The sequence below is a fragment of the Balaenoptera acutorostrata genome, chromosome 19 (assembly GCF_949987535.1).
Source record: "Balaenoptera acutorostrata chromosome 19, mBalAcu1.1, whole genome shotgun sequence".
Lineage (NCBI taxonomy): Eukaryota > Metazoa > Chordata > Mammalia > Artiodactyla > Balaenopteridae > Balaenoptera > Balaenoptera acutorostrata.
Window position 1 is genome coordinate 19,775,436 of NC_080082.1, and position 13,419 is coordinate 19,788,854.

General features: G+C 52.5%; 2 protein-coding genes and 1 non-coding gene across 4 annotated transcripts in view; 2 read left to right on the plus strand and 1 right to left on the minus strand.

Moving 5' to 3' along the window:
- Nucleotides 1-5: 5 nt before the first annotated feature.
- On the plus strand, nucleotides 6-3,994 carry B3GNT9 (UDP-GlcNAc:betaGal beta-1,3-N-acetylglucosaminyltransferase 9). 2 transcript variants are annotated; one of them, XM_057533785.1, is made up of 2 exons: nucleotides 6-1,163; nucleotides 1,497-3,994. In XM_057533785.1, the coding sequence occupies exon 2, from the start codon at nucleotides 1,523-1,525 to the stop codon at nucleotides 2,729-2,731; it is 1,209 nt and encodes a 402-aa protein (XP_057389768.1). In that variant the 5' UTR covers nucleotides 6-1,163; nucleotides 1,497-1,522; the 3' UTR covers nucleotides 2,732-3,994. The 2 variants fall into 2 exon arrangements, with proteins under 2 accessions (XP_057389768.1, XP_007198368.2); XM_007198306.2 differs by having other exon boundaries at nucleotides 8-1,159.
- Nucleotides 3,995-4,092: 98 nt separating this feature from the next.
- The window catches only part of PHAF1 (phagosome assembly factor 1), a 28,027-nt gene continuing 18,700 nt past the window's right edge, over nucleotides 4,093-13,419 (minus strand). The window contains exons 10-17 of the mRNA XM_057533784.1: nucleotides 9,898-10,031; nucleotides 9,430-9,513; nucleotides 7,495-7,577; nucleotides 7,045-7,088; nucleotides 6,606-6,649; nucleotides 6,395-6,453; nucleotides 5,696-5,768; nucleotides 4,093-5,053 (exon numbers count right to left, since the gene is read on the minus strand). Coding sequence (XP_057389767.1) covers nucleotides 4,967-5,053; nucleotides 5,696-5,768; nucleotides 6,395-6,453; nucleotides 6,606-6,649; nucleotides 7,045-7,088; nucleotides 7,495-7,577; nucleotides 9,430-9,513; nucleotides 9,898-10,031 — 608 coding nt within the window. The 3' untranslated portion in view covers nucleotides 4,093-4,966. The remainder of the gene's footprint in view (nucleotides 5,054-5,695; nucleotides 5,769-6,394; nucleotides 6,454-6,605; nucleotides 6,650-7,044; nucleotides 7,089-7,494; nucleotides 7,578-9,429; nucleotides 9,514-9,897; nucleotides 10,032-13,419) is intronic.
- LOC114236003 (U6 spliceosomal RNA) lies at nucleotides 7,838-7,944 on the plus strand. The gene has a single exon (XR_003622059.1). It is a non-coding gene; the product is annotated as a U6 spliceosomal RNA (small nuclear RNA).

Consider the following 13,419-nt stretch of genomic DNA (forward strand, 5'->3'; position numbering starts at 1 on the left):
GGGACCTGGAGGCTCTGAGTTCCAAGAAGAGAGAGGTGGCAGCCAGAGCTGGGCAAGGCCTGGACCCTCAATCTCCAGAGCGCCTCTCTGCCCGCCTGTGTCCACATCAAACCCTTTGCTCACTGGTCTACTTCAGGAGTCCCCCAAGCTAAACCAATCCCTGCCAGCCCTACCTGGCCTGCAGTGGGCCCAGGCTTGGTTATTTCTTCCTGCAGGAGGTGATGATGGCCTGGGGCACTAGGGAATAAAGAACTCAGAACTGCCTCTGGAGAGACAGACTGAAGTGCTCACCTGTGAAGTTAAAGCAGACAGGGTTGGCCCCCTTCTCCTGCATCCAAGTGGATGGATAGGGAGAGGGGCAAGGGATGACAGAGGAAAGAGTCTTGGACTGAATTCCAGAAGATCTGGGACAGTGCTCTTACCTTCCGCCTGTACGATCCTGGGCAAGTCACTCAACTGCCTGAGGGGCAGCGTCCCCATCTGGGCATGATCAATGACAGCTGCTGCCAGGGTTGTGAGAATTGAGCACGCAGTTTTGTTAGTCCTTGTGTGCGTGGTGTGTCTGCTGGCAGGCATGGCAGACCCAGGAGAAAGGAGGCAGCCATGTATCCGGGGCACTTTTTGGACCCTGTCTTGCGGAACCAGGGCTCCTGGAAAGCTGTCGAGAGGCACTTCCAAGGATGGCGTGGGAGGGGTCGATGCCAAGCCCTCCTGCGCTGGGGCTCCTGCCCAGCCCAGGCCCTTTCCGCTCCGGAGAGGCAGGGGTGGGGAAACTAACCAGAAAGGTTAGTGCTTCTTCCTGTCCCCTGGAAAGGCAGAATTGGGAAGTTTGAGCCTGCACGGAGACCAGAACTCACCACTTTGCGTCTTCCCAGAGAGAGCTGACCGTGAGGATCCCTCTCAGAGATTAGTCTCCACTCGGAGACAGCGCTCCTGCAGCGCCAGGGCGGAGCTGACTGAGCTCCAGATGTCCGGGCGCACACAGCTGTAGGGTCACGTGGCAGCGGCCCCGGCCCCCCTTCCTGCCAACGTTGCATTTGGCCCAGGCCCCGTCCATGGCCGCCCTTGGGACCCTGCGCTGAGCCCCGGAGGCCCCGGCATCCGGGGCCACGCCGCTCCCAAGGGCCGAACGTGTATCAGGATCCCAAGGACCGCCGTGGTGGGTAGGGATGGGTAGAAGGGATTCGGCCTCAGCGCGGGAAGGGGGTGGGGCCGAGGCTCCGCGTCTCCCTGTTCTGGCTCTGGGGCACCGTGCTAGGCCGGAGCTGAGAGGGTGGGAGTCGGCTACTAGGAGAAACTTCTTGCCCTTTCAGGGTGCCCATCCCGGTGGGGGGTCAGGGCCCAAAGTAGGAGGACAACGGAGGGGGATGAACGGCCGGCAGCCGGAGACCCCAGGCGTGTGGCCTCCCGCGCCCTACCCCCGGGGAGGGCGGGGCCGGAGCCCCTGCCGGCTGCTGGCTTCCTTGTCTTGAGCCCCTGACTGAGTCTCTCCGCAGGGGCCGCGGGCGCCTGCCAGGCGGACATGAGGCGGAGGCTGCGCCTACGCGGAGAAGCGTCGCTCACGCTGCTCCTCGGCGCCGCCCTCGGCCTCCTGCTTTATGCGCAGCGCGATGGCGCGGCCCCGACGACGAGCGCGCCGGGAGCTCAAGGGAGGGCGGCGCCGGGGCCCACCCCGGGGCTCCGTGTATTTCAGGCGCCGGACGCAGGCGCAGCCCCGCCGGCCTACGAAGAGGATACGCCGGAGCCGCCCACGCCCACGGGACCCTTTGACTTCGGCCGCTATCTGCGAGCCAAGGACCAGCGGCGCTTCCCTCTCCTCATTAACCAGCCGCACAAGTGCCGAGGAAATGGCGCACCCCCCGGCGGACCCGACCTGCTCATCGCCGTCAAGTCGGTGGCTGCGGACTTCGAGCGGCGCCAAGCCGTGCGCCAGACGTGGGGTGCTGAGGGTCGCGTGCAGGGGGCGCTAGTGCGCCGGGTGTTTTTGCTGGGCGTGCCCCGGGGCGCGGGCACAGACGGGGCAGACGCGGAGGGGGCGGGCACTCGAACGCACTGGAGCGCCCTGCTGCGTGCTGAGAGCCGTGCGTACGCGGACATCCTGCTCTGGGCCTTCGACGACACTTTCTTCAACCTAACGCTCAAGGAGATCCATTTTCTGGCCTGGGCCTCCGCCTACTGCCCCGACGTGCGCTTCGTTTTTAAGGGCGACGCCGACGTGTTTGTGCACGTGGGAAACCTGCTGGAGTTCCTGGCGCCAAGGGACCCGGAGCAGGACCTGCTTGCAGGTGACGTGATAGTGCAGGCGCGGCCAATCCGCGTGCGGGCCAGCAAGTACTACATCCCTGAGGCTGTGTACGGCCTGCCCGCCTACCCGGCCTACGCAGGCGGCGGCGGCTTCGTGCTCTCGGGGGCCACGCTGCGCCGCCTGGCCGGTGCCTGCTCGCAGGTTGAGCTTTTCCCCATTGACGACGTCTTTTTGGGCATGTGTCTACAGCGCCTGCGTCTCACGCCTGAGCCTCACCCTGCTTTCCGCACCTTTGGCATCCCTCGACCTTCAGCCGCTCCGCACCTCCGCACCTTCGACCCCTGCTTTTACCGCGAGCTGGTTGTAGTGCACGGGCTCTCGGCTGCTGACATATGGCTTATGTGGCACTTGCTGCACCGGCCGCACGGGCCAGCCTGTGCGCGTCCATGGCCTGTTGCTGCGGGTCCCTTCCAGTGGGGCCCCTAGCCACCTGTCACAGCTCCAAGCCCCCCTCATTCAGACCCAGGATGTAAGTGGGAGGTAGCTTGAAGAGTAGGTTTCCCAGGCGGATTAGTGCTGTGTATGTCGTTCTTCCCCAGAAAGGGGCATCCAGGTGTCTGCCTCCAGAAGGTCCCGGGGAGTGAAGATTGAGCTTGGTTCCTGCTGACCCACCCTACTGGGAGGTGATCTGGAGCAAATCTAATGGGGGCCCTTTGAGACAGCCAGGGCTGAGGTGGTGGTGAACCAGGCTCTTTGCCAAGCAGGTGAACGTGCTTGGTCCTCCTAGTAGGGACGTGGGTGGGGGTGGGCGTGGCAGAGGCTCATGGAATCTGACCATACTTCTTAGTTTGGAACCCCTAGAGTGATGCCAACAAATGCAGATCTTTCTCAAGGTTGGACCCCACAGGGATGGGTAGGGGCCTAGCCTCAGTCCTCACGGAACCGGCAGATTCTGCCACAACTCAATCTGAAAGTAGGTGTTTTGCTTCCTATTTGCCCCTTCAAACTGCATTCTTAGCCACGTCTAGGTCTTTAGATCTGCTTTCCTGGGGCCAACGCCTCCTGAGCCCTGGACTAGCTGGAACATTAGGGATGGAGGCACACAGGGACTGAGCACATTGTCCTACCTAGTCTTCCCCCACGTCCAGCTACCCACCTACACCCACACAACTGTGCCATTCTCCCACTGGAGCCTGTGCTGCCCCCTTCAGAGGAGCCAAGGAGCCTTTTTCTAAGATAACTCCTCCAGCTGTAAATTTCCCCATATTCTTCAACCACCCCCTTTCTCAAAAAAATCAATGCCTCCACGCTCATTTTAGTATAAACATCCCAGCAACAGCACATGGGGAGCTGTCGCGGAGGGCATAGGTCTTTATTGGAGGAGGGGTATGGGCAGGGCATGAGGAAGGTTCCCCCATGCTAGGAGGATGGGAACAGTCCTGGCTGCCCCACAGTGGGATGCGTGAGGGTCTCTGGCCAGGCCACAGTCCACATGGGAAGACACCAATCAGTAACAAAGTCATGGGAACGCCACACAAGCCTGGCTGTAGGCCCAGGCACCACACAGGCGCCCGGGGCAGGTCCCCTGCACATTCATTGTTAAACTATACAGGATGAGGCTGTACATGAGTTAATTACAAAAGAGTCATATTTACAAAAATCTGTACACACATTTGAAAAACTCACAAAATTGTCATCTATGTATCACAAGTCGCTAGACCAAAATATTAAAAATGGGATAAAATTATACATTTCTCTTCTCAATTCTTTTCAAAAGGATTAATATTTTTAAAGCACATATGCTACTTTCCTTAGCAAGTCCCACGAAGAGACTGAGCAGCCCAGCCCTCCATGATCCCCAGAGGCCTTGAGCCGTGAATGGGCCCGGCCAGGGGACACTGCCCAGAGCTGAGGGAGGGGAGCCAAGCCCACAGTGCAGAACAGAATGCTGAAACACAAAAAAAAGGAGGAAGATGTCTTTGGCTAAAACTTTGGCATTAAAACAAAGAGGCAAACAGGATGGAAACATGCAGCGCTGCCAGCCAGGTTGCGGCAGAGTAGGGGAACAGGCGGCCTTGAAGGCTGGCTCCAAGAGGGGTGGGAACCAGGCCTGGGCACGTACCTTGATGGTAGAAAGTTGTGTTTCAACCAGTTGGGTGTGCCTACTGGGCCTGGCAGGGAGCACATGCAAGAAAGAAACAGGGAAGGGCAAGTGAGCCACCTTGGCCACAGCCAGCTCATCAAGTAACTAAAGTGGATGTAGTGCAAAAGTTGCAACCAAGTACTACGGACATGCTACCTGCTTGCCTTGAGGGTCATGTGGCAATGCTGGGCCAAAGGCAGGACCCTGTCCTTGTCTGGGTGCCTGTGTCCTCAGCCAGAGAAAGAGCCCCAAGTTTTCCCAATGTATGGGGGACAGGGGAGACAGAACCCTGTCTCCCTACATGTTAGTCGAGAGCTCCTGGGTCCAGGTATCAAGGCTCAGAGTTTGTGCTTCTCTTTGCAGTCTGTGTCCCCTGTTGGCACCAGCAGGCTGAGATCGCACAGAAGAATATCTGGGCCTCTCACCCCATGGCAGAGCACCCAGCCTGAGCCCCACCTCAAAATATCACAACAGCCCTTCCACACTGGCAAGGTGTCCAAGAAAACCCACAGGGTGGCCTGCTGAACAGGATGCGATACACAGTTCCATGGGGCAGAGGGGCATGGGTGGTGATGTTCCTAGGGGAGTTCCGCGGTTCTCAGGTGGGCACCAGGCCTGGGGGGGCCATAAAGGGTCACTGAGGCAATGTGGTTGTTCTGCATGACCTGTTATGAGAAGATGACAGCGAGTCAAGGGGGAGGAGTTGAAGGAATGTAAGCAGAGCAGGCAATCAAACCCACAAAAACCACCAGTGGCATCAGTCCTGGGCTGTGACTGAAGAGAAGGGACTTGAGGCAGCTCCTGTGCACAGGGGCTGGAGGTTGTGTGTGCAACCCACCTGCACATGGGGCTGGACTGACCCCTCAACACCCCCCAACTCATGCTAAGGGGGTCATCTCTGCTCCTGTGTCTGCCTGTTTCTCTGGGATATATAAACTTGACCACACCCATTTGTCCGGTCCTTCTGGAACTGCTAGAGGTCTGCTGAAGGTATGACATCCAGATGGGAAAACAGGGGCAGCCCATTCTTCTCCCAAGCCAGTGGGGCCTCTATAGCCACTCACCCCATAGCATGTTCATTCACATGGCATTTAAAGGCCCCCAACACCCCCGGACTGAGCCCCACTTGCCCTGTGGTTCCCCTTCCTATTGTACTCACATTTTCAAATATAAATGTGGGATCCCAATTTCCTCTCATCTTGTTTGATTAACCTGCTCAGCAGGGCCCTTAGGCCCTCCCCAATCTCTCTCTCAATCACTTGCCTGTCCTCACCATGACCACCGGCCACTCAACCCCCAGGGCTTACCTCAAAGATCATCCGCTGAAGACCAAAGCAGAATGTGGAGCCAAATGGGTTGGTGTTGTTTGGGGAGGAGGACCTGAGGCCAGGGAAGCCACAGTTAGAGGGGCAGACAGAGGCCAAGGCCAGGCAGGGCATCCGGTTCCTTTTGGGATGGGGGCTATTAGCCAGTGGTCCCTCGTGGCTGTGAGTGTTTCCCACACAGGCCCTTGAGGTCCTAGTCATAGTGATGGGCCTCATTCAAGCACCAAATCCTACATAGTCCAGCTGGCACAGAAAGTTAACATGCAATTGGACTGGAGTGGTGCAGAGTCAGGAGGGAGAGGGAGCCTCAGGCAGGATGCAACCAGGTATTGGGCTGTTAACTAAAGCAGGTAGCAGCTTTGATAGGGAAAAGGGAGCCCAGGACAGCTAGTCAAAACTGCCTCCCTTTCTGAATAACTAGAGGCGAAAAGGTCCCCATACCTGGAGGTAGGTGGGAGAAGGGGGAGCTATCCCAAGGGGCAGCCTCTCTGGTGCGAGTAAACATGCAGAACAGCTGGCCTAGTCCTAGCACGCAGGGTTGCGGCAGGAAGCATGTCTATGGCAACACCAGAAATTTCTGTCATTTCTGTCATTAAGCCATACCCACTGCTAGGGCTCCCTGGACCTTCTGGGCTGTGAGGAGCCAGATGGGGTGATCAGAGACAGCAGCCTCCCACTCACCTGTGCAGGACAACAGGCTTCTCCACAGGGTGGCCCAGGAGCTCCTGGATGTTGTCCCACTGCAAGAGGGATGGGGGTGACACGGGATTAGCAGGGACCTGACCCCACCCGTGACAAATGGCTGGCCCAAAGGACATGGGAACCCAGACTGCTGGCAGGCTGATGCCTACCTCATTTTCAGACTGCATCAGGTGGGAAAATAGGAGCTTACCTTGCTGTAGGTCGTGCATGTTTCTGTCTGACCATCTGTGTTTTCTGAAAAGAGAACACAGGGTGGTTGGTTGCTGGCCTAGCCCGGATTCAGTTCCACACCTGCTCAGGTAGATGTCTCAGCCCACCTGTGACCCCAGCCCTAGCCACCCTATGCACTGGGATTGAAGTTTGGAAAGCAGCAATCCCATGGTCACAGGATAAGACCTTGAGGGCCTCCAGGAGACTACAGACCAAGAACACTGTGGCCCCCAGAACACAGAGCCCAACCCAGAGGAGCTGAGGCTATGGGCAGAAGCAGGTGGGCAAAGACGCCACAAACCCAACCACTGCCACCCTCTCTGCTTGGATCATCACCTCTTCTCGGATCATCATCTCTTCTCATCATGAGAGACTGATTCTAAAACCCTTTCCTTACCCTGAGGACACTGACTACTCACCTCTCTTTATGGTTAGTGGGATCTTGAACTCACAGCGGTGATAACTAGAGAGAAGGCAGATGGGTAAAGGTTGAACCCCTTGGGAGGCCTTGACCACCCCCACATCTCAACTCTGCACCCCAGGAAAAACAGGATCAAGCACACTTGCCCAAAGCCCTGGCTCTGGGCCTGACACAGTGTTCCCTGGAAGAGGCCAGATTTGGGCACTGGAGTCAAACCAAAAAGGGCACAGCTTGGGGGCTCTGAAGACCCTATCACCTCAGATAAGAGGCCAAGCTTTCTGAATCTATTTCCCTATTTGTTAAATGGGTATAAATGGAGAGATGTAAGATAATGGGTACTATACCAGGAACAGAGCCAACACTCAGGAAATGTTTGCTTTCCATGAAATAGCAAACATCCAAAGCCACAAGCTCTCTTTCCTGGAGGGGCAGGTACAGGTATACTCACATATTAAAATTATAATGTCCAGGGTAATTGGTGTGTAGGACAAACTTCTTCACTTTGTGTGTATTCGCGTCAAAGAGGATGTCCTGGGATAGAAAACAAGGATGCCCAAGTGGGGATGCCCTTGGGGAACAGCTTTCTCCCAAATAACAATCAAGGGGACAGCTGAGGCTGAGTGTGAAGTGATGATGACATACACCGAACCATCTACAGGCCACCTCATTCCAAACCTTGTACCAGTAGGCCCAAAAGGCACAAGGGGCTACAGCTCCCACTGCTTGGGAACTCAAACACAGTCAGGGATATCTTTCCTGACCAAAAACACCTGATAAAAAAATGTAACCGAATGCTTACTTCGGCAGCACATATACTAAAGTTGGAACGATACAGAAAAGATTAGCGTGGCCCCTGCACAAGGATGACATGCAAATTCGTGAAGTGTTCCATATTTTTTTAAAGATGTTAAAAAAAAAAAAAAAAGTAACCAAGCACAGATTTTGGCTTACAGGCTAACAAGAAGATTCAGAGGCCACCTGACTCTCAAGGGACTCAAGGCATCTGGCTATTCTGAATGCCATGACCTGCCAGACCCTTCTGGCTTCCACAGGCCCTCTCTGTGGGAGTCAGCAACCCTTGGAACTGAAGTAAAGGCTAGCCTCTAGCCAGGACTCAGATCTGGATTTGACACTGCCTATCAAACACCTCTTCGTACCCTGCCACACCCTTCTCAGGTTCACATCCTGTCAGCTGTTCTGCCTGAGACCCCAGGGTTACCCCTGACTCCAGCCATCCACCAATAGCCACACCATGTCCCATCAGGGCTGGTCCATTCGCTCCATCTTCCCTGACACCTATCATCACTGGCCCTTGAACTCAAAAAGAGGTTCAGCTTGGGACTTCCCTGGTGGCGCAGTGGTTAAGACTCCACGCTCCCAATGCAGGGGGCCCGGGTTTGATCCCTGGTCAGGGAACTAGATCTCACATGCATGCTGCAACTAAGGAGCCTGCCTGCCAAAACTAAGGAGCCAGTGAGCCCCAACTAAGGAGCACATGTGCTGCAACTAAAGGAGCTGGCGAGCTGCAACTAAGGAGTCTGCCTGCTGCAGCTAAGACCCGGTGCAACCAAATAAATAAAATAAATATTAAAAAAAAAAAAAAGAGGTTCAGCTTACAACAGTGCCATTCCCTCCAGCCACCATCCTACCCTCAAGAGTTTATGATCCCATTGCCTCTCCCCTGCTACTCCTGGCTCCTCTCTGGTCTTTTCCACACTGGCAGACCCAGTCCTCCTCCTTTCACCCTCTCTGGAGTATACCATTTCTTTACTGCTTCAGGGCCTCAGGCCCTAGAAAGCTGAACGGTTAGAAAACCCAATATCCAGGCTAGCCCTGCCCTCTGAGCTCTATCCTGCTGGTGCAGTTTCTTTACACTATCATTTCTCTCACACACACATCTACCAGCTGGACTGTCAGCACCGATGGCCACAGCTCCATTCAGCACCGTATGTCCAGAGCACAGGGCCGCAGCAGTGCCTCTAGGGTGATCCCCTAAAAATACACAAGCACACTCCCAGACTTTAAGCCTTTTTTGTTTGCCTGTTTTTTGGCTCCAGAAGAGGGTCCTATGCTCTACAAAACAGCAGTTCCCAAAACATCTTAACCTGAATGACTCCTGCAGCCTCTACTTGTGGATCATGTTTCCCTCAGAAAAGAAATCAAGACATACCAGAGAACCCAGTGTTTCTCAGCAACGGTGGTGACAGGAAAGGTCTACTTTGGGGGTACCAATGCCAATGCAAGATGACCCTGGTAAAGCCAGCTAGGGCTAGGTTTCCTGCAGCCAGGCATGGTTAAAGCTGCATGTATGCACACAGGTATGCCCAGGGGCACTGCACACTCCCACAGAAATGGAACGCTTCTCTAAGGAATCACAACTTACCACTCCGAGAGTGAAGTAGTTAAAAAAGTAGTCATTGCACTTCGATGGAACTTGCTTATGAGGAGAAGGAGAATGAATCTTCATCTGTTGGGGAAAAAATAACAATGAATTGAAATCCAACCCCTTAATACATTTAATTCTTGGATTAAATGAGTCTACAAACTGTGTTTCTTGTATAACATTAATCTGTTGGGGAAGCAAGAGTGTGGGAGTCCCACATGATGGTGCCGAACAACCCAGCCAGCTTTGGTTGACTATAGACTGCGCCCTGGTCTCCAAGGAAAGGCAGAACAATCTGACCAACAGGGGTCAGAAAAGAGCTGTCAATTTACTTTTCCATCAGCTTTAATAGAGCAGGTCCTATGGGAAAACAGCAGTTTACATTTACTCAATATTAAGTTAAAGTTGATTGAAAAAAAAAAGAGAGAGAGACACCACCTATTCACTTTATAAACACATTTTCCCTACCTTGTCTTCTGACTTGTAGAAGACCTTGTGTGGAGAGCCAAGCATGCTAAGAACATCTTGGCAGGAATCGCCAAAATACACTGAGCGTTCAAATACCCGCATCTTGGCATCTGCTAATAAGCCGGGTCCACAACCTGGAAAGAACAAGGTACAGGTGGTCAGGTTCCCAGTCAGCGCCTGTGACCCTGCAGCCCAGGGTCCTGGGAGCCCTAGAGAGGCCAGTGGCTGCATGCTGCATTATCAGGTTTGGCTGAGGGGCAAGACTGCATGTAAGCAGAAGTACCAGGTCACCAGGATTTGAGATGCTAGAAGAGATCACTATCTACTCAAAACAATGCGAGAGATTCACTCAATCCCACAAAAGTGATACAGAGCTCTGGAAAAGTCATTCACTGACTCAGCAAATATTCAGTCATTGACACCATGGGCTAGGACACTTTGCTAGATGCTGAGGAAACAATGGTGAGCAGAACAGGTGCAGTCTCTGCCCACACTGGAGCTTATGGCATGAAGATTCCAATCAGACCATCACACAACCGTGGTACAATAAACAGCAGCACAGGTGCTACGGAAATATATAAATGGGTGCTATTATCTCTTGCCACTTTCTAGGTCCTGACAAGATACAAGGATTTACGTTAAGAAGTACTTCTCGGGGCTTCCCTGGTGGCGCAGTGGTTAAGAATCTGCCTGCCAATGCAGGGGACACGGGTTCAAGCCCTGGTCCGGGAAGATCCCACATGCCTCAGAGCAACTAAGCCCGTGAGCCACAACTACTGAGCCTGCGCTCTAGAGCCCACAAGCCACAACTACTAAGCCCACGGGCCACATCTACTGAAGCCTGTGCTCTAGAGCCTGTGCTCTGCAACAAGAGAAGCCACCGTGATGAGAAGCCCGCACACTGCAACTAGAGAAAGCCCACGTGCAGCAATGAAGACCCAACACAACCAAAAATAATAAATAAAATATATTAAAAAAAAAAAAAAAGAAGTACTTCTCAATGGTAACCCCCAACCTGAGACTGGACCTGAAGATCACTCTATAAAAGAGCCAAGAGCAAAGCACACACTAACTTTTAATTCCCTAATTCTACAAACACCAGACCCACTAACACTCAAAAGAGACAAACCAGGCAAGTGGGAGAAAGAAAAAAACCTGATTTGCCAGAAGTTTCTTTGTTGGGAAGAATCTTGCAACGCTGACTTTGTCTAATACATTTCAGAAATGGTTCTAGTTAAACACACACATACACAGAAGTGGTTGTGGAATAGCAACAGACACACCAAGAGTAAAATTTCCCCCATTCTGTGGATGAGAAGACAAAGTGTTTTGCCCAGAATTATAAAAGGAAGCCAAGAATCCAAGGACTGCAATTCCTGGTACCATGATAACCACCACCATCACCTTACTCTACACAGGGCTTTATAGCTGACAAAGCTCTTTCTCGTGTAACAATCCATTTGTTATATACAGAAGACTTCAGGGATCCAAAATCTGAAACAAAGAGGTACTGAGTTCTCCAACTAACCCAAGAGTCTTAAGTCACAGCACATATAAACTGAGTGGCAAAATAAGAGCTGTTTCAAATCCCACTCCTGACACATACACACACACAGCTGTGTGTAAATTAACTAGGTCCTGGGAAAAACCACAGTCTACATTAACCTCTGTCTATAAATCCTGCACTTAGGCAAGCCTGGGTGACCTATGGAACCCACCAAAAGTCCTGTCAAGCTGGACTGTGTGCCCATGTCTCCAAGTACCAGATACTTGTGAATGTCCAGGTGGGGTTACAGGGGAGACACCCTTCACAGGTGAGCCTCCTCTCTTGTCTCACTCTACCTGAAGCCTCCTCAGGTAAAATTACCCTTAGTTCTTTTTAGGAGACTATTTTAGTTTCTGATTCCCTGGAATGAGTCATCCTATAAATTATTGTGGGGATCAAGACAATTGAATGGACTTTCCATGTTAAAAGCATCACTGTAGCCACACTCCATAGGAAAAAGATGTGAGAAATGGGTTGGCCAGGACAAGCTACCCTTCTGCTTGCCAAAGGAAACTCTCAATGAGTACTGGGTTGGATAGTAAGTCAGTGATGCCTTGACTTAAAGTGTTTTCCCCACTGACCCTGTAAGCGGTGAGATGTGACTGCTAGGAGTGTCCTGTACAGGGTGGCAGTCAGAATTGGCTGAGACCCCCTACTCTCAACAGGCTCCTTTTGCTGTCACCTGGGATAGTCACACCATCCTTGACCATCCTGCTGTTTTAAGCAGCAGTCCTCCTGAGAAGACAGACCTAAATTGCTTGACCTTGTTACCACATCTCAATTCTCTCAAAAACTACAGCTCAAGTGCAATGCTCCTTTAAGTAGCTGGTGTTCTGCCATGGCTAGAAGACCACATTTTAAGAAATTTCTGGGACTTCCCTGGTGGCGCAGTGGTCAAGAATCCGCCTGCCAATGCAGGGGACACAGGTTCGAGCCCTGGTCCGGGAAGATCCCACATGCTGCAGAGCAACTAAGCCTGTGCACCACAACTACTGAGCCTGCACTCTAGAGCCCACGAGCCACAACTACTGAGCCCGCGTGCCACAACTACTGAAGCCCGTGCGCCTAGACCCCGTGCTCCTCAACAAGAGAAGCCACCGCAATGAGAAGCCCGTGCAATGCAATGAAGAGTAGCCCCCGATCGCCGCAACTAGCGAAAGGCTGCGTCCAGCAATGAAAACCCAATGCAGCCAAAAAATAAATAAATTTATTTTTTAAAAAGTTATATATATAATTAATTATTAAAAAAAAGAAAAGAAAAGAAATTTCTAACCTGGAGGCTGTGAACTAACTAATTGTTCAGGGGAGTGAGTTCACAGTTTATATACCACATTCTAAACGGTTGAGAACGGATGCCCCAGAGACTGATGCAAGACACCAGCTTACAAACAAACACTGGCTAGAATATTAACTCCATTAAGGCACAGCCCTGTCATGGAGCTCAAAGTCCCCAGGCCATCCTTACGGAGGCAAACTCCACACCGGAGGATCTCGGTACCACTAAGTATAATCCAAAGGTCTGAAGGAGTTGAGATTGTCCACACAAGAAAATCACAAGATGAGGCGTGAATCCTGGAGAGACCAGCTACTGAAGGCAGCAACTCTTTTTGTTCACAGTCAGCAAAAGTGAGCAGGGTATGGCTAAACCACAATTCAACAAGCTCCTCTTGCCAGTCTACTCTAAGAAATGAGCACAAAGGGTGGAAAACGAGACAACATACAACACTGAGCCCATAAGATATATCTCCAGGACGTAGGAACCACTGCAAAGTTACATAAGTACACAGAGGCTGATGTATCTGCCGAGGGAAGAAGTTTTACTGCCGTTTATAAGATTTGCTCAAAATAAGACTGTCTTGTCCCTTCACAAATTTAAATGAAAACTTTTAACCATAAACATCAGCACCATTTGTCTTCTATCCTAAGGACGTGGGATTTTAGACTATCACAACAAGGACATAACGGAGAATCCACCA